This window comes from Myxocyprinus asiaticus, chromosome 3, assembly GCF_019703515.2.
Source record: "Myxocyprinus asiaticus isolate MX2 ecotype Aquarium Trade chromosome 3, UBuf_Myxa_2, whole genome shotgun sequence".
Taxonomy (NCBI): domain Eukaryota; kingdom Metazoa; phylum Chordata; class Actinopteri; order Cypriniformes; family Catostomidae; genus Myxocyprinus; species Myxocyprinus asiaticus.
This window is the reverse complement of record NC_059346.1, coordinates 39,350,059-39,371,132: the sequence shown is the minus strand read 5'-3', so window position 1 is coordinate 39,371,132 and position 21,074 is coordinate 39,350,059. Positions and strand designations below refer to the sequence as shown.

Sequence of the window (21,074 nt, the reverse complement as noted above, 5' to 3'; positions counted from 1 at the left end):
GTTTTATGACATTAATTCTGTGATTCATTGACCATTGAACATTTTGAATGTGACAGAAAATGAATGTGCTTGAACTTTATATGCCATGTTACTGCTCAAAGCTTATCAGCTTTCTCAACAGAATGTCTATTCCTTAGCAATGTGCAAGATTTTACTCTTGTCTCAACTCTTTTACAAAACGAATTCTTTATGCCTAAAACCACTGTTATGACCTTTGTATCACCTTAACAATCTTTTCACCCTTCTGTCTAACCCCCATCTATCTTTTCTCTTTTGGATGCTCTGCTGCACTTGTTACTCTAAGCACGTAGTCCACTTCAGAATTCAGTGCCTTGTCTAATAACTCGCACCTCTGAGGAGGTATTGCGAACCCCTGGAAGTCCGATCATGGGATGGCCTAGTAAGTCCAATGTACTAGTTGCCAAAACGTGTGTTTCCCATTACCCCATGTAGTGTGTAACAGCTATGATAGCATAGCTTAAAGGGGTCATATCACGAGGAATAACCTTTTCCTTAAAGGTTTGATATACTGTGAAATATTTTATTGTACTCAAAAGGTCTTCCCCAGTCCAAAAAGACCATTTATCGAAACTAATCTGCAAAAACGGCTTGTTTGCCTGTTTGGTATTCAGACACTTGGCCCATCCAGTCACAGTGAAGTAAGGAGAAAGCAGTATAGATAATATTGTTCTTAAACACCAGAAGAACTAATGATAAGATTAAATGTGTTAAATATTGTCAGACCTTGTGCTTTTCCTGGCTATGTGTCACACCTTCCACTCTGTATATCCTTCTGAAGAATCCCAACATTAGAAATGAGTAGCTTAAGTTTATATTTGACAAGGTTCTACATCATTTCAGTCCGATCTTAACAATTTGTGTGGCACGTTTCAGCATGTATTGTTTTATATCAGAATGTAATGTGGCTTTGCAAAGAGGCTGTTATTGAAAGATGCGGGAGTGATAAACTATATTTGACTCAACAACTAATTCACTGCTCATGTGTGATCACAGCTAAACACTGTATCACATCTCACACAGTGTTTGCATAGAAGTCTTAAAGGCACATTCAGCCTTTTTTTTTTTTTAGATGCCTGTTTTATTCTAAAGGCCAGGGAAAGGATGGGAAATGGTCACACAACGCAATTCTGAATGTTTTGGCCCATAAGTGGACCTCAGGAAAAAAATAAAATACAATTATATGTATGTGGAGGTGAGGGCATTGTCGAGTGCCCATCTGGGGAGAGAGAGAGAGCAGTAAAGACATCCACCTGAGATTAATTGTGACTGATTACCATCTCTGTTCACAGTGAGAGTCGGGGGAGATAAAAAGATGGCCAGTTCACAGAGAGAGGGAAGAGATAGCCAGACCAGAGTCTTCATGTCTGACCCCTGAGAGAGAGTCTTGTGTTGTGTGAAGCTGAAAAGCGGACTGTTTGAGTGATGCTGAAAAGCTGTCTTATGTTTTGAGTGAAACTGTACAGTGATTGCTGGTTATTTGTGAATAAAATGGACTCGCGTGAACTGTGGAAACCGGTTCCCGCTTCCTCCTCTATCTGCCCAACCTGAACCTTTGTTACACAGTTCACATGAGTCCGTTTTATTCACAAATAACCAGCAATCGACATACAGCTTCACTCAAAACATAAGGTGGATGTCCTTACCGCTCTCTCTCTCTCCCCAGATGGGTGCTCGACCACGCCCTCACTTCCATATACACACATATATATATATATATATATATATATATATATATATATATATGATATGACCCCTTTAAATTGACCTCATTAGTAAACTTAATTTGTTGTTGTTGCCATCTACAGTGTGGCTAGCTATTTGATCCCCTGTGCTCCCTTTGCCATTGTAGAGTTGGCAGTTCGGTTATTATCTCGCTCTGTATAAAAATGATCATATCAAATTTTACTTGATGGTGATCTTCACTCTAAATAGATTTACAAAGTCTTCTAATAATAGCATTAGGCTTATTTCTGTGAAACCTTCCACTAGAAAACCACCATATCACCCTGAAGACCATATACATATTAATAATCATGAAATAATGCAGAACTCACTAAAGTGGATGTGATATCTTATTTTTCAAGGCGTTTCATAAATGAAGGGTTTTTAACCTAAGTTGTTTTTTTTCTTTGTTTGGCTGCATTTTTTTATTATTTTTTTTGGCTGCATCAAACTGTCATCTTAGCCATTATAACAAAAATACTTTTTAGTAATAGTTCTGGAAGATTTTCAGTGGCATTGGGAATACTCTGCTTTTCTGTGCTGGTCTTGTTCTTTTACTTTTCACAGCATGATCACAATGTCTTGTGCCCAGAAAGGTTAATAGTAAATCTTTCAGAGGGTCCTCTTCTTGCCTGGCACGTCACATTTCCTAATTTTAAGTTCTTTTAGTTTTAAAAGCATCAAATCAAACATTTCAGAGCCTATGAACAAATATTCAAAAGACAGAAAATGTTCTGACTGACACACAAGCTAATTCCAGTTTTTGCTTTCATGTAATCTGTACGGTGTCATTGGCCACATTTATTTCCCATTTGTTTAATCTGACAGGCAAGGTGCCCTTGTTTTTTATGGTTTGACTTCTCTTTAGACTACTTCTAAACCTTGCATGCAAAGTGGAAGAGGCCACTATCCCCTTTGTGTTAAATCTTTTTCATAGGATCATTGTTTTCATAATTGTTTCCTAGGTAGTCCAACCACTGCACATCGGGACTTGACATCAAGCAGCATGAACGATATCTCGGACAAGCCAGAGAAAGATCAGGTTAGTGCAATTTCAAGATTTTGCTATGAACCCCATTTTCAAGTTTCCTTAGTGCTGTTAGTGAATCTACTGGGTGAAAATGGAAATCTGACAATGATAATTTAGAGTTTTAGAAGTGTAAAAAGATCAAAATATTGTTTTTAACCACACACATACAGTATATGATGATAACATGATAACTGAAAGCATATTGATGTCAACATCAAAGTCAGGTTTATTGTAATTTTTTACACAGAGCAATGGATAAACTATTAAATATTTTTCCTTGGTCCCTACAGTGCCAACATGTAACATACATTTGTGCTGTTCAGACTTCAACATACATTAAGCAGACATTCCACACTGGTTTTGCGAGTTCTGAAGTAAATTACAGACAGCAAAAACAATGCAAAACAAATACAGACAATACCTAAAACAGAATTAATAACAATGGATATATACACACAACAGTGGAACAGTGGATATATATACAAAACTAGTCATTGTATAAAGAGCTTTATCATTTACAGTATGTGTGTACTTTAAGTACTGCATATAAACACAGATAGTTATTGCACATGATAGTGAACAATTATTGCATGGCATGAAGAGAAAAGAAAGAAAAATGCAGTGCAGATGGATGTACTCACAATCCAGCCTTGAAACATCTTCAGTTATTACACAGGACTTTTGTTTGTTTATCATCACATGCCAAAAGTATTATGTTTCCATCCAGCTGGATCTTTTTTGTCAGTATTTTCTGGTCCTGTGTTGCCACAAAGACACTAACTACATAACTAGCAGCCTAATAATCTGTTAATATTCTGACTAAAAGCAACTAATTGGAATTAAAAGGCATTCATGTAAATTCCCCCTTTTTTTCATGATTGAGCATGACCCAAATGAAAATTCTGTCCAGTTGAAATAGGTGGTGTAGATCCATTTAGTAGAAGACACACGTCATGTAAAACATTGAAGCCATTTGCATTCACATTTATGCGTTTGGTTTTGTTCGGAGTACATCTGATGCACGTGAAAAATCATCCGATTGAAAATATAGTTTTGAATCTGCAATTGGATTGAATTTAATTTGGATTGCCAGATGCAGTCAACATCATAGTCGGTGCATATAAACAGTCATTATCACCCATGACAAACTTAAAGCCACTTCAGACTTGGTACATATTGCTTTTCTGCTTTTTTCCTAACATCAAAATTGGGTGTTAATTGAGTTACATACACAATAGAACAGAGGGAGTAAAGTTTTTAACACAATGGCACAGCTGGTGGGAAAATTAGACTTCGCTTCCTAAGAGGAAGCGCTCGGATTCGCATTGAGGGAATACCAAGAGGTCATAAAGGTGGTGTCAGTCTGTGACAAACCATAAAAATTAACTCATTTCTCGGAAGTTCAGGTCAAAGAAATTGTAGAATCTTTCTGCATACCTTGGAATCTATTCTTTCTTGCTGAACACAGCAGTATGTGTCCTTAGAAATAGATGGCAACTTGACAGTATTTCTGTGCAAGCACTCCATGCAGAATAAAGCAGTGCTGATGTGATTACTGTAAGGCCTCAACAGTTGACAGATTCTGAGAAGATGCCCCCTTGCCTCTTTTGGTAGAGTGCTGGATTGAGAGACTGTTTGTGTAAAGTGGCCTAGAGACATGGACAGATTGGGACTGAAGCACAGATTGAGGGGCTCGCACAGACCCAACACTTGCAGCGCAGTATTAATATATGACAGTATATATTAGTTTATAAGAATGATATAAGTATTATATTAATATGTATTACTTTTAATATTTGTAGTATTTTAAAGATTCAAGTATTGCAAAATAATTGCAAAATTTTGCAAAATTAGCTGCAAAAATAAAGGGCATCTTGTGGAGCACTTGCTTCTGTTTCACACATGACCATAAAACACTGAGCATAGTCTGGTCCTGAATAAATTATTTAATCAAGTGCAATGTCAGTCGTGCATGTGCACAGTTTTATTTTTTACTCTGTGCTTGTGCATTTTGGGATTTAAATGTATCCAGTTGGCTTGAATGTTTTGACTACGTTCACCAAAATTCGTTCAGTGATCATTTCTGGTGATGCCAGAAGCTGCTGACAAATGAGTGTCTTGTGTGAAATTATTTAGTCACTGAATCAACGATCAAAATAATTTTAATCCTTTAAAATTTGTATGTCTACAGACCTACAAAGAGACTTTAGAGGTTTTAAGTATTATGAAAACAAAGCAAATCTATAATTTTCCTACAGTTTGAGCTGTTGAGCATGACTTCTCAAAAGACAACAATAATAGGATTATAATTATGAGTTTCAATAACTTTGATACGTTTTCATGTACAAAAGTGTCTACATATCTATTCACTTCAGTAAAGTGCTCTTCAGTAAAGTGTTCTAAGAACACAGCAGATCTATCTTTTTTTTTCCTACAGTTTGATGACTGCACACCAAGATAGAGGTCAAAGACAGGAGCTGATTTTAAAAATAACTTTACATATTTAACACGGATCTTGTAATCTGCTTAAATTGGCAAAAACAACCGATCAAACTATTACCTCACAAACATGTAAAAAGCATAACTTAATGAAGACTCAGGCGCTGATATAAACTCTGCTTACAATGTGTGCTTAAAAGAAGGATTGTCCTTTGTTTTTCTTTTCTGCAGTACATTTCACGTAATGCTGCCAATCAAGAACAATATGCCGGTAAATAACTCTTGTGTTTCCCATCTCTAGATTATTAATTTAGATCAACATCAATGCTGATTAAAAAATGGATAAATGAGAATTGTTGAAAGCAACTTTGTAGAAATGAACGGAGCTGTGTTGATTTGTCTGACTGACGGCCTATTACGTAAGGGTTGTTTTGGCTCATGAAACTCACCTGTGATTGGCTGGATGGTCGCTCAATCAGCCCAAAGTAACAAAACGCAAAGAATACTGTATACAAATCCACCATTTGGACTCGGTATGGGTTTAGCTTAGGAAAAATGCGGGGGACAAAAATCACCTTCTTAAAGAGTGTGGGGGATGTGTCCCCCACGTCCCCTGCAGCTGCTACACCCTTGGATTGAGGGGTAGCTTGGCTTTGTGTCATGCACTGTGAAAGCCTTGTGGCTTTTTTCTCACTTGGATGATGTTATCACTGCTTTCTTAGATTAGGTATCCATAGAATCTGGTAATTAATGGTAATTCAAGGAAAATTAATGAGCATACATTAAGTGATTTTGTTGTGGTGGTTTAGACCAATTATGCATTTTTCTCTTTACAGTGTAATGAACCATCTTCATATAGAGAATAAGTGGAATCAATCACTTAATTGTTGGTGTAAATTTAATCAACATTCTTTTTTTTGGTCTTTCACTTGCTTAAAGGCTTATTTATTTATTTATTTATTTTTTTTTTGTGTAATGTAGGATAAGATTACCCTAATTTTTTTCCCCTCTGAGAGAGTGCCCCATAAAACATGAATTGTTTTTTATTTATTAGATTATACCTAACAGGTGGCACAGTGGCTCAGTGGTTAGGACTGTCGCTTCACAGCAAGAAGGTCCTGGATGCGTGTCCCGGCTCAACTGGGCCTTTCTGTGTGGAGTTTGCATGTTCTCCCCGTGTTCATGTGCGTTTCTTCCGGGTGCTCCAGTTTCCAAAAACACGCAGGTTAAGTGAACTGCTGACTCTAAATTTCTCCATAGATGCAAGTGAGAGTCCCCTAGCCACTGGTGGTTGTGTCAGAAATGGCATGTGCCAAGTCAAATATGCAGATCACGGATGGTCTGCTATGGTGACCCCTAACAGGAGCAGCCGAAAGAAGATATTCATTGTTTTTTAGCTACAGAAGCCTTGATTAAATAATTTGATTAAACTCAAGCATTCATGAGAAATGTTGAAGAATTCTTTCTCTGATGTAAAGAGGATGGCAGGGACTACAGTATAAACAAGAAACACATTTTACTCCATACACCACATTTATTACAATAAATAGACAAAAATCAGAAGAATACACATTGCAGAAGACTACACCTTACACACACACACACACACACACAAAAAGAAACTGCATTATTACATGTTTTATATTGCAAAGTGATTCACAAAAAGTATTTTAGACATATTACATTGTAAATTGTATAATACATGGCATTCATTGAAGAACATGTGCAAAGGCCAGCACCAGAAGTAATTAAGCATAAATGTTCAAATTAGCTCAAACATTAGCAACATTCTGTGGCTTGACCTCCCGACAAAATGCAGGCTGTGTTGGTGGACTTATGTAATAAAGCATTACTTGCACTAGAGGTGGAAGTTATCCGGAATCAGAGATGATGCTAAGCCTTTCCACATCGCACAGTGTGTGAAGTATTGCAGGTTCATTTATTTTCTGTGTCTGATACCCATGCCCTGTTAGTGGATTACTATGACTTTTTTAACTCAACTTTTTTACCAAACTTATCCCACATTATGGGTTGATAATCGTTACCCTTACAAAAAAATACTGTGGTGGTACCATAGTACAGTACATTGATGCAATTAAATGGCAATACATTTGTACTTTGATATACCATGTTACTAAATGATAACCGTATTCTTGTACTGTGGCACTTCAAACAAATACAATGGTGCTATCATGGTACATGTCCAGAAAAAACGTGATAGTAACATGGTACCATGTTCAAAAACTGTGGTAGTACCAAGATATTTTTATCCTTTTTTTGTGATGATAATATACTTTATTTTGTAATAATAATAATTTATAATAAAAAAAATAAAGCAATTGTTGTGTTTATTCATCAGTAATGCGGAATGGCAGAAGATTGATTAATACTATGTTGTCATAATTAAAAGTAGAATATGACCATTTGATGAGTGATTCTTTGAATCAAGCATATTTAAATGAAGCTCAGAGATAAACATTAGAATATACTATGGTATCGTCAAAGCGAATAAAAAAACAAAACATACAAAACACAATATAGGGGTTGTTGAAATTAAATATTTAGGAAACATCAGCTAAAATATACACACTGTTATACATTCACATACATTTTCACCCAAACCTTGATGCTGAAAGTTCATGTCATGGATCAGCCACCAATAGATGATCAATAGTGCTACTGATGAGTGAGAGGTCAGTCCCATCCTGTCAGTCTCGTATGCTTGGGTGCTCTAGGGTAAATGTTTTCCACTGTTCTTGCTTGAAGTCTTCTGTCAATGATTAACTAAACTGCTTACCCTGCCAGTTCAAAAAGGCATTTAAAATAGAATTTATTGTTTGTTTTGTCAGTAAACCTGGGAAGTAGTTTAATCCTACATGGTAACTCTTTTTGAGGTTGTTAAACTGTCAAATCAGATTTATGCGCTTCCTACTTCATTAACATGCCAATTAATGGATCTCTGTCATGTGCAGTAATCTGACTGTTTTAATAACAGTTATTTGGAATGATTATATTATTTAACTATTAAGCTGAAATTAAAATGGGTTTAAATTGTTTTACAAATCAACTTTGAAATTGAAATTACACTTTTAGACACTAAAATGACATTTGCAATGATGACCTTGGAGTCAGACACTAGTTGAAGTTGCTTAACAACAGTTTATAGTTACGTGAGAAGGGTGTGCTAATTATCTTTGGTTTGTAAATTTCACATTTGGCATAACCTCAAAGGCAATGAGCTGGCAGATGCCATTGCCTTTGAAGTTGGCCAGTCTATCACTGGTAGGAGCAACAACAGCCCTTAGGAGTAACTTAATTTAACAATACTTTATACTGGTTATCACAGGTTACTGTGAGTTAAAAGCAAAAGAATGCAGGACCCACAGTGTGCACTTGCTGAACCCCAAAACAAAGAATCCTGAATATAATCACCAATCTTTGTGATATCCATTACTTAGACAGTTGTGGCTTTTGGCTTCATCACTTTTGTTTCATGAAGGGCTTTGTACAAAAGCTTGCCGGGCAGTCAGTTTAAAAAGGTCATGCGTTGGGGTTTGATTTGTACACTTTGTTCATCTGTTCTGCCTCCTTGCAGAGTTTCTTTAAAATACCATCCTGTTCTTGCTTGTGTCCAGCTGAAGAACAAGTTCATGAAGAAGCTACCCAGAGACGCTGAAGCCTCCAATGTTCTCGTTGGAGAAGTGGACTTCCTAGACAGTCCGTTTGTGGCCTTCGTGAGGCTGCAGCAGGCTGTTATGTTGGGGGCGCTGACTGAAGTGCCTGTGCCAACCAGGTTTGATCTGCTTTCGTCCCATAAGGCCAAAAACAAAAGTAAATTTGGTGACAGAGGGTGTTCAGGTCAAAAAGGCTTTTAGTCATTTGAATTTAGGCTTTCATTGAACTAATTAAAGACCACATGTAGTCACTTGACAAAAAGCGTTTTCTTTCCTGTGTTGACGTTTCCTTTTGAAACAGGACGTTTTTTTTATTTTTATTGCGATTAGGGTTTAGTAACATCACAACATTGATCAATGATTTGCTACTTGCAAGTTGGATGCAAGTGATATTAGGGGGAAGGGCATTCTTATTCTAGAGAGCTTTGATTGGACAAAAATCTGTGTAGTGTAACATGAGTCATCAATATTTTTGGTTTATTTTCACAGAAAAGAGACTGTACATTTAAAACGTGTATATTTGCTAAGTGAATTTCATCAACATTTAGGAGTACCTCAAAGCTAACAAAGCTATGGACTAAAAGCCACAAAACTTTCATGGGGTCTTTAAAGAAAATGTATATTTGACCTTTAGGTGTACTATTTATATATGTATATTTTTTTACTGTCTTTCTCAGATTTCTGTTCATTCTTCTTGGGCCCAAAGGTAAAGCCAAGTCATATCATGAAATCGGTAGAGCAATTGCTACTCTGATGTCTGATGAGGTATGTACAGACAATCTTAGCTAATCAACTATTCTGTTTTGCGTCATACGTTTTTTTTGATAACACTGTATGTCCTGATAGTGTGCCTGCACTGTGTAGTCTGCACTGAGCTTTTCTGTTACGCTATTATCTAACAACATACATTTTATATTATATAAAACAAACAGTGTTAGGAGACAGTTAGCCAGTAATCATCGTTCTCTTATCAAGGTTTTCCATGAAATTGCATACAAAGCCAAGGACAGACAAGATCTCCTCGCTGGCATTGACGAGTTCTTGGATGAGGTCATCGTCCTCCCGCCAGGAGAATGGGACCCTGCCATCAGGATAGAGCCTCCCAAATCCTTGCCATCCTCAGATAAAAGGTAATTGGTGTAGGTAGTCCATTTCAGCCCTTTACCTTTTCTTTTTGCCTAAGCCCTGCTAATATACCACATTAAAGTTTGTCAATGTGTTCCAATTTTAAAATGACTTAAAGGAAGCTGAGATAGCATTTCTGAAGCTGTCCCTTTATGTTCAATGTTTAGTTTTCCCAAGGCGTTATTCACTCCAAAGGAGAGTTGGTTAAAAGTACTTTCAAAGCAAGGGGTATAAATCTAGTCGTATTGTTACAAACGACAAGTAAAAAGCTGTATACTGTATGTGTGTTTGAGTGTGCTCTCATGCAACTGACTGTGAGAAAATTTCCCTTTTTAATGCAAAAGTAAATTACACGCTACCCTCCATACAAAGTTGTGATGTAACATTATTACCTTTTATTATCACCAACGCAATCATGTTTTAAAAGTAACCTTAGAGTCATTAACCTGGCATTGTTTGCACTGTAGTCCTGAAAAGCAATAGGTGATGACTGTACTTTCTAGGGCTCTACTGTTGTGTGTTGGTTCAGTTCACTGCTGAGCCGACTGGTTGACTGAAGCTTCTGCTGGGTCTCAAAGGTGTCATTTAGGTGTCCGCCTACTATGTTGTTGGAAAGCTGCTGTAACTCTTAACGTATAAGTTCCCAAAAATATAAATGCAGTTTAATTTTCTAAAAATATTTCTCGAAGTAAGGGGTTATAATGTTTGCTACAGCTTCGTTACTTCCATGAAAAGTCATTTAATTATTGAAAGTGTAAATATTGGCTATTACAAAAAGATAATAAATGTACATGCACAAATGGAATGATATACGTTTATAAAATTATCAGGCAAATAAAAACAGAAATGACAGAAAAAAATAGACAATTTTACAAGTTTGTTTTGTTTTTTGAACATTTTACTACAGTGACCGAGAATGATTATATGCAGTGCAATATCTGATAAGGACAGAAATGCCAATGGTAAATTAAATAATTAAAAAAAATATATATATTATAATAAAATAAGAATAGATTTCATATAGGTTTATTAAAATATAACTAAGAAAAATGCAAGTGCAAAGATGTAAATAAAATTTTTCGAATGGATAAAATTACTTAAAATATCATGGGGTACTTCAAGTAAATCATTAACCAGCCATTTATTTCAAAGAGGATGAGTAAAAGAAGCAGAGCAGCAGTTAATTAGATAAAGTAAGTCACCTCTCTTTAGTTTCAGGTGAAGTGACAGCAGACTACTGCCTTAATCTGCACCCACACTGCCAGCACAGTGCTCTGACTATTCAGCCCACACCACCCCTAACACAGAATTATGTACACTTATCATGCAGTCACACCACCATAACACAGTGTACACAACACACTACATGCATAAAAGCATTCATGGGTTCTGTCTGTCTGTCTATATTTGATACTTTGATATATACGTTAGTACTGAATGATTGCTATATATACCATGGTATTTACATGATACACCAAGGTATTTTATTAAACCATAGTATTACCATGTACAAATTTATGTATATTGTCTTTTCTTTCATACTGGATAAGCAATTAGTTTGGGCCACTAATATCCATACTCACAATATCAGTGTGTAAATGAGTTTTCATTTTTGGGTGAACTATCCCTTTTTGTTGTTCCACTTCAGGCTGGGAACCTTAAAATGAACCATGAAGAGTCTCCCTTTTGTCCTTTCTCTTTTTCTGCTCTATTTTTCCTCCCGTGTAACTGTTTTTTTGAAGGAATTTGAGGAATTTAATTATGTTGTCTTGTTCAACAATCTTTGTGCATTTTATGTTGTGCAGAAAGAACATGTATGCTGGAGGGGACAGTACACAGATGAATGGAGACACACCTCATAGCGGTGGACATGGGGGCGGGGGGCACGCAGTAGGCGATGAGCTGAAAAAGACAGGGAGGTGAGTCTTTTAGTCTTTCATTTTCTATAAACCGCTTTCTGTTCTCTGTAATCCCCTACCCCCAAGTTAATGTTTGTATAAATTCTTTTGAAGGAACAGATTATGCCAAAAATTCAAACACCATGGTTTATTTCAGATAAAGTGTTCATTTTGACCTCCATTCAAAATTAATAGGATTATCTTAATATTAGACAAACACTGAAGATAGCATGTGCTCTGTTTACTACGAACAGAATGTTATGGTTTGATTTGATGTTCCTATTTCAGTGCACTCCTACTGTTGGCTTTAGAAACACCCAAGGAACTGTTTTGTAGTATTAGTGACCGTTTATCTCTAATGTACATCTGGATCTGTGTATACCAATAAACATACTACTGTATAAAATATTACCTGGTTTATATACCAAATAGCTATGTGCCATATTGTATGTCATTGGAAAGCTTGCAAATACTAGAATACAACAAGCCTATTTGTTTTACTCACAAAAATATAGCGAGTAATAGCTAAGTATTATCTTCGAAAATGTCACTGGACAGATGTGGTGCTATACATTTTTTCCATGATTTCACACATGAGGCATTTTCCCATAGTGAGATACCGAACGAATGTCTGAAAGAGAACCAGGGTTACATACGTAACCTTACGCTTTCCTGGATCAGATGACTTCAATGGAAATGATGTAGTACGTTGTCCAGAGTCATGGAATGCTAAACCAATCGTAGTAGGATTCAGATTGCTGCAACCAGAGGTGGAAGTCCTCAAAATATGGGCAGAGAGGATTGTTCACTCTAATTACATATGTTCTCCAGGAGATGATGCCAAGTACATGACACGGACTCAATGATGGCTCAAATGAAACAGAATGGAATTGAATGAGATCTCGTTACTCATGCCTGCATGCTTTGGAGAGAGTATACCTTTTAGTCATTGTTGTATTTGCATGTTTAATTAGTTCTTATGTACAATTATTATGTTTTATTTGTTTGGAGAGGCTTTTGGACACTTGGAGACGTTTTTGGACTCTAGGATAAATAATTTTTGTAATGCTATAACTTTTTATTGCTTTTTTGTATCAACACAAAATTGTACTCAGTTACAGGTGACATGTATGGGAACAAAACAAAAGCAGATTTTCTAAGACTAAGAATACATATCATGTTTTGTTCCTCAGGTTTTGTGGAGGCCTTGTACTTGATGTCAAAAGGAAAATCCCATTTTTCTTCAGCGATTTCTACGATGCGCTACACATCCAGTCTTTGTCTGCCATTCTTTTCATCTACCTAGGAACAGTAACCAATGCCATCACATTTGGAGGATTGCTGGGAGATGCCACAGAAAACATGCAGGTGAGGAACGTACGCTCCCAGGCCTTTCTAAAAAAGAATCAAACAAGCTAGGGATTATAGTGTAATTAAATTTGGTGACTCTTTAACTGACAGATTTTTGAGCACCTTTTTCTCTGCCCTCCTTTTGAAATGTTTCCTTAGTTCACTGGCAGGTCATGAGAGTAAGTTAAAGTCTCACAGTTGATAGACTAAGCTGTCTTGAGGTATTCTGAGGTCTACTGCATGGATCACTCGCTAGTCAATGTTTTAGCTCAGGGGAGCCCTTCGGTCTTTGTCATCTAGCAAAGTGGCATAATTTAGAGAGACCTAAAAGTAATTGAGAGATTTTGCATGGCAGAGTCTGCAAAGCAGAACACAGAAGTGCCTGCGATTAGCAAACAGATATTTATGCAGACCCATAAAACACAAAAGCATTCTCATTAACTCAAACTTGAAACATTGTTTACATTTAAATATACTGTGATGGTAGGCAGAAGAGAGCTTTATAATATCTCAGTGACTAGCCAGTTATTTAAAACGTATTGTAGCAAAACATTATTGTTATGCTGCTATTATTTACAGCTGCGTTTTTTTTATTTTATTTTATTATTATTTTTTTTTTATTATTTCAGTTGTTTGATTCAGATGAACTGTTGTTTATAATGTTAGAAAATCAAGCAGCCCTCAAAGGCAAAGAATAACCCCCCAAACAACAATTCCAGGGTTGCCACTAAATAAAAGTATTAATTTATGACACTGAATCAAATGACTCTGTAAAAGCAGCTGGCACAGCATGTCTTTCAATACACCAGACTTTCTGCAAGGAATATGATGGTTTTTGAGCCTCAGTTGGGTTTTGCCTAAACTCTTAACTCTACCTCTTTGTGTGTTAAATGAAGGGTGTGCTGGAGAGCTTTCTGGGTACAGCGGTGACTGGAGCTGTCTTCTGTCTCCTGGCTGGACAGCCTTTGATCATCCTCAGTAGTACTGGGCCAGTGCTAGTGTTTGAAAGGCTTCTCTTCAACTTCAGCAGGTTTTTTGTTTTTTTTGTTGTTTTTTTTCACAGGGTTCCCACAGTCATGGAAATCAGGGAATTTTATAATTGTGATTTCTAGACCTGGAAAAATCATGGACATTTATTTAATGAATATACAGTGGCCCTAAAAATAATTGGACACTTTTGGATACTTAAGTCACATGTGTGAATTTCATTGCTTTATATAATATAAAACGAAGTGGTATCTGAACCAATAAACGCTAAATCTTTTCTAATTACACTTTTATCAGCCGTGCTACTTTTAACTGGCCCCAAGGTATGATTTTAGTGGAATTATGAAGTCAGTTCTCCTTAAGTGCCTTGCAGAGTAACCACAGGTGTAGTCCATCACATGAATATGTTCTACTAATGTTTGAAAACCATAAAGTGTTTAAAAACCTTGTCTTAGTTTTGAAAAATACATCTATAGTTTTCTCATCTTAATTTCCTATCTGCACTATTATCCTTCACAGGGATAATGACTTTGACTACCTAGAATTCCGTCTTTGGATTGGCTTATGGTCAGCCTTCTTCTGCCTAGTCTTGGTGGCCACTGATGCCAGCTTCCTGGTGCAGTATTTCACACGTTTTACAGAAGAAGGCTTTTCCTCACTCATCAGCTTCATCTTCATCTATGATGCTTTCAAGAAGATGCTGAAATTGGCCCATTATTATCCAATCAACTCGGACTACAAAATCGACTATGTCACGCAATATGACTGCATGTGTATGGCGCCCCCTGTTGGTAAGATATGAAAAATCTCTTTGATGCTCAGATCATGATGGAACCTGCTACTAAATAATGGTTTAGTTGCAGTTTTCATCATGATCTGAGGTTTATACAGTTTTGTACACTTAAAGGGTACTCAAAAATGAAAATTCTGTCATCGTTTACTCAAACCCATATCGTTCCAAACCCGTATAACTTTATTTTTTCTGTGGAGTGCACACACAAAACAGTCAGTCACCATTCAGTTTCATTATATGGAAGAAAGATGCAGTGAAAGTCAATGGCGATTGAGACTTACATCCTGCGTAACATCTCCTTTGTGTTTCATGGAGAAAAAGTCATACTGTTTTGGAATGACATTAGGGTGAGTAAATTTTTGGGTGACCTATCCCTTTGACTGAATTTCTACTTTCATTTTGAATACCTTAGTGCTTTGTAATCCTCCCACATAATGTCTTCGTCAAATACATGAAAAAGCTGGTGTTGACCACACACACAAAAAAAGCTTTTACTGATTCTTATATAACATTATTTTGCTTACTGAAGCAAACTTAATGTTGCACAAAGTACAACAATTTTCCCCTTGGTTTGCATCATAATTAGTGAGATGTTACTCAGACTTGAGCTTAGATGCAATGACCATTATTTAGTTTCCCTGATCGGTTTCACCTTGTAGTCTGTGGTAGTAATTCTTCCTGAGTTTACAGTATATAATGAGTAAATAAAAATATAGTTATTGAATGTTGCTTACCTGGCATTGATACACAAACAGTGGAAGCACAAAGGTTGGATAGGTTGGATGTTTATCTCAGTAATAGATTCAAGGCCTGTCCAACTGTTGTTGAAAGGTGTCCAGGTCTACATCTGGCAAATCATTTATGAATATGGCCAGCATAAATATTTAATTCTCTTTTGTCCTATTTCTGGTGTTCGAGTGATAGTTCAGACCCACATGTTTGTTTATGCGAGTTTAAAATTGAATACAGGGCCTATAGCAATGAGCAGGTGCATGAAGATTCCAAGCCACTATTTTCTGGACATAAAGATGTCATAGTCATTAGTTACTCACTCATGTGGTTCCAAATGTTATGAAATTCTTTCTTTCATGTAACACAAAAGGAGATGTTAGACCAAAAGTTAAGGACTGAAAGCCCCAGTCACCATTCACTTTCATTGTATGGGGGGAAAAAAGTTTCAATGAAATTGAATGGTGACTGAGACTAGTATTCTCTCTGACATCTCCTGTATTGCATTAAATAAAGGAAGTCATATAGGTTTGGAACCACATGAACCTTATTTTTTGGCTCAGTTATGCATTTAACTCTCACTTGTGTCAGTTCCAAAGTCTACCATCAACCTATTCAAAATATAATGAAGTGTTCGTTGAGTGTTCATCATGAAGTTCATCATTTAATATTATAATTATATCGCCATTGTCATTAAATGCTGATTGAAATCCATATCAATCGACTAATGCAGTTTATACAGTCTACTGGCCTTTTGAGATCCAGACCACTGTACAGTTGCAAAACTTATTTTGAAGGTTTACAGTAATAATTAAACTTCTTTGTATCAGTGTAATGTTTTATTGCCTAAGTTAGCAATGATGTTGACATTCATTGCTGCTTAACAGATGATATATCTTTTTATTTTGCTAGTGAGGGTGTGTGTAGTGGCCTCAGAAGGAATGAAGGAACAAATTGGTGGGGGGGCGGATGCAGACGTGATGTGGTTTGGGGTTAATCTCCTCCATGAGTGTTGTGAATAAAGACAGTACAGAGAGGGGCTGGGGGGTGGGACCCTCAACAACTCACACTGTTTTCCTCTAAACCGCTGTTTGCTCCTCTTCGCCCTCCCTCAGCTTCTCTCCAATACAGTGCCGCAGAGGGAAATAACAACTGTGTGGAAATTAGTTCCAGTTAGGTGGAACCGAGCAAACAGACTCTTTAAAGATTAATGCTGTGGAGAAGTAGTAACCATTTGCGGGCTGGCACGATGCCGTGCTTAACTTTACACATCCATGATAAAATGTTTGCTCCTCAGGAGATTAATTCACAGTCCTCTGCTTGTGAAATTGGTCGTGTGTCGAGAGTTTAAGTGGCCTTTTAAACACATTAAACCATTATCTACTGACAACCTCAATGTGAGGTGAGCTAAAATAAAATAAAATTGCCACCAATATGATTGTCACTTGGCACAGAAGCTGAATGTTCCTATAAGATGAGTAATTGACCATCAGTCTTGAGTCAGTGTGTGTGTGTGTGTGTGTGTGTGTGTGTGTGGTTATGTAATGCAAACCAAATAATTAAACCTGAAATCTATGACATTGTGGGGACCAACCAACGGTCCCCATGGGGAAAATGGCTTATTAAACATACTAAGTAATGCCTTAAAGGGATAGTTAACCCAAAAGTGAAAATTCTCTCATTTACTCACCCTTCCTAGATATGTATGACTTTCTTTCTTCTCCAGAACACAAACGAAGATTTTAGAAGAATATGTCAGCTCTGTTGGTCCTTACAATGCAAGTGAATGGTGACCAGACCTTTTAAAGCTCAGAAATAAAAATAATCCATAAAACTCCAGTGGTTAAATATAAATTTATGTCTTCAGAAGCGATATGATTGTTGTGGGTGAGAAACAGATCAATATTTAAGTCCATTTTACTGTAAATCTCCACTTTCACATTCTGAAAGTGAAAGTGGAGATTTATTGTAAAAAAAGATTTAAATTAACTTCCATTAAAAGGACCTACAGAACTGTGATTCTTCTAAAAATCTTTGTGTTCAGCAGAAGAAAGAAAGTCATACTCTTCTGGGATGGCATGAAAGTGAGTAAATGATGAGAGAATTTTCATTTTGGGTGAACTATCCCTTTAATGCAAATGCCTGCCAAATGCATGAATTTATTATCATTTGACACAACTTTAAAGTTCTTTCTGAGGTCCACTTTCAAAACCTTTCAACCTTTGTGTTTTTTAGTTAACACTTCAGATGTGTTCGTTGATCCATTTGATGAAACATCAGTCTGGATTGAAAATTATACCGATACAGTAAGTGTTTCCAATTCCATTAAATACAATACTGTGAAAAATATTTTTTTTTATATCTTCTGCTTTAGTGTTTCAATAGGAAATATCAATCTTAGATTTCTTTTGCAAATAGAATAGAATATTAGTAGAATAAGGAGTCCTAGAACAGATGGTAGTGCCCCAACAGAGCCTGGATCTTAACATCATTGAGTCAGTCTGGGATTAAATAAAAAAAAAAGACATAAGCTACCGAGACAGAAGAATTGGCGCAAGTTCTCAAAGATGCCTGGAACAACCTTTAAAAGTGTCCAAGTTTACCTACATTAGGATAATTGGTGCTGTTTTAAAGCTGTAGGGTGGTCACACCAAAAATTGTAGTTGTTATATTTACTGCACTTATAAGTTAGTTGAATTTTTTTTCATGCTATTATTTTTGAAAACATCCTCACTAAACAGTTTTCACAACTGCCTAAAACTTTTGCACAGTACTGTATGTTTCATGTTTGAGTCTTTACTGAAATCACCAAATGGAACCTGGTACTTATCTTTCCTGGTTATATTTACAAAAGGTGCATGTTAATCCTTAAATTGTTGTCTGCCTCCTAAAACATTCTCTCTAGACCTGGCTGAAATTCGGCCCTCATCTCACTCCATGCTGCCGCATTATCCTTTGCCAGTAACAGAGACACAGAGATCTCTGTGACAATGGCCTCATTCAGACATTGTCCCCAGTTTGAGATGATCGAAACAAAATAAGCTTAAAGACATCTCTTTGACTTGTCCTGAATGAGACATCAGTCTTGTTTCACAGCCTTTGCACACTGGCTCTATTACTGTTCAAAACTGCACAACCTCAAAGAGGCTGAAGACAGCAAAACACCTGAAAAAGCATGTGTATCCAGTAGACTTAATGACATACTGTACCAGAAATTGGAGCGCATTTAATGTTTTGCAACTGTATTTGAAGCTGAAGTAAATTCCGCATCACCGAACGGAATTGCAAAAATAATGAAACTGGTTTAAACAGGTTTCTTGAGCACTCCCCAGTCGGTCTTGGTTGGATGAACAGATAATCCCACCCCAGACTTGATAGGGTTGGTCTGGATGCTTAAACGATCAGAGTCACAGTGTTTAAAATTTCTGGAAAATCTATGCATAATACGTTTTTTTTTTTTTTTTTTTTTTTATCATCCGAAAAAAATTACGCACTTTAACAAACATAACTCAACTTTAACAACAATCTTTGTGTGCCATTAAACCAAACATTTGTTGTATTTAAAAAAAAATGTTTTTTTGATTTTATATTCTAATTTTGTGTTTGGAATTATGTTGTATGTAATTTGTGCAGCATTCAAATACTAGCTGGTCCTCCCTAACAAAGAAGGAATGTCTGAAAAAGGGTGGGGAGCTAGTGGGCAATGCCTGCAACTTTGTGCCCGACATCACCCTCATTTCCTTCATCCTTTTCTTTGGCACCTACACCTGCTCCATGTGTCTGAAGAAATTCAAGACCAGCCCTTTCTTTCCTACTACTGTAAGTAGCCACAATACTAAGATACCTTCTCTGTCTGTAGAGTAGATGTTATAAATTTGCCAATATCTGGCTCTAAAACATACTGTGCACAGAGGCAGTCATTATTTAGACAACCTGCCTTTGATCCATAATGTTACCGGTGATGGTTTTGCCAATATAGATCCTAATCTTTACTGCAATTGTAGAGGAAAGAAGCTATTGACATGATTCATACATCTTGGTTCCTCAAACAATTTGTTCTTCCATTTTAGGTGAGGAAGCTCATAAGTGACTTTGCCATAATCCTGGCCATTTTAATCTTCTGTGGTGTTGACGCTCTGGTTGGGGTAGATACGCCAAAGCTTATAGTGCCAAGTGAATTTAAGGTAAATTTAATGTCCATATTGTCCTCACAGTTGCTTAGTCTGTTAAAAACGCTCCCCATGGTCATGGAAAACCAGGGAATTTTAAAATATTAAAGGGATAATACCCAAAAATGAAAATTCTCTCCTCATTTACTCACCCTCATGCCATTCCAGATGTGTATGACTTTCTTTCTTCTGCAGAACACAAAGATTTTTAGAAAAATATCTCAGCTCTGTTGGTCCTTACAATACAAGTGAATGGTGACCAAATCTTTGAAGCTCCAAAAATCATATTAAGGCCACATAAAAGTAATCCATAAGACTCCAGTGGTTAAATCCATCTCTTCAGAAGTCCTTTTTCTTTTTATTTTTTTATTGTTTTTACCATAAATCTACACTTTCATTTTACTATAAAGTAGATTTATAGTAAAAAAGGTCTGATCTGTTTCACACACCCAAAGTGATTGCTTTAGAAGACATTCTAAACCACTGGAGTCATATGGATTACTTTTATGCTGCCTTTATGTGATTTTTGGAGCTTCAAAGGTCTTTGTTTGTGTTCAGCAGAAGAAAAAGTCATACACATCTGGGATGGCATGAGGGTAAATGATCAGAGAATTTTCATTTTTGGGCAAACTATCCATTTTTATAATTCAGCATTCACAAACAACTGGAAAGGTCATGAAAACATCATGAATTCATTGATCATAAAGTATGGGAACCCTCATTAAAGCATTTCTTGCACACTACCAGAATTTTTCATCTTATTTACAGAAACACAAGTCATTGCTGATTCACTCTCACTGCAAAGCTATTTACTAAATCTTCTCAGGACATTACTGTTACAAGTGCCTTGACCGCAAAACTGATCCTCAAACTGCACTCCTCTCATATCCACAGCCAACAAGCCCAAACCGTGGCTGGTTTGTGCCACCGTTTGGAGGTAACCCCTGGTGGGTGTACCTGGCAGCAGCTCTGCCTGCCCTGCTGGTCACCATCCTTCTCTTCATGGATCAACAGATCACCGCTGTCATTGTCAATCGCAAGGAGCACAAGCTTAAGGTAGGCCTTCTGCAAATCCACTGTGTAATTCTCTTCCCCGAGTCAGATGGTTTACCACTTTCACTTTGAGCCACCCAGGAC

The 21,074-nt window shown here is 36.7% G+C and overlaps 1 protein-coding gene across 6 annotated transcripts in view; it reads left to right on the top strand.

The window, feature by feature from the left end:
* Positions 1-21,074, top strand: part of LOC127424464 (electrogenic sodium bicarbonate cotransporter 1-like) — a 75,646-nt gene that overhangs the window by 39,404 nt on the left and 15,168 nt on the right. For all 6 annotated transcript variants that reach the window (XM_051669747.1, XM_051669732.1, XM_051669741.1 and 3 more), the window contains 12 exons: positions 2,709-2,785; positions 8,848-9,005; positions 9,564-9,651; positions 9,862-10,016; positions 11,817-11,930; positions 13,103-13,277; positions 14,156-14,289; positions 14,766-15,037; positions 18,004-18,074; positions 19,402-19,587; positions 19,839-19,952; positions 20,832-20,993. In XM_051669747.1, coding sequence (XP_051525707.1) covers positions 2,709-2,785; positions 8,848-9,005; positions 9,564-9,651; positions 9,862-10,016; positions 11,817-11,930; positions 13,103-13,277; positions 14,156-14,289; positions 14,766-15,037; positions 18,004-18,074; positions 19,402-19,587; positions 19,839-19,952; positions 20,832-20,993 — 1,706 coding nt within the window. The remainder of the gene's footprint in view (positions 1-2,708; positions 2,786-8,847; positions 9,006-9,563; positions 9,652-9,861; positions 10,017-11,816; positions 11,931-13,102; positions 13,278-14,155; positions 14,290-14,765; positions 15,038-18,003; positions 18,075-19,401; positions 19,588-19,838; positions 19,953-20,831; positions 20,994-21,074) is intronic.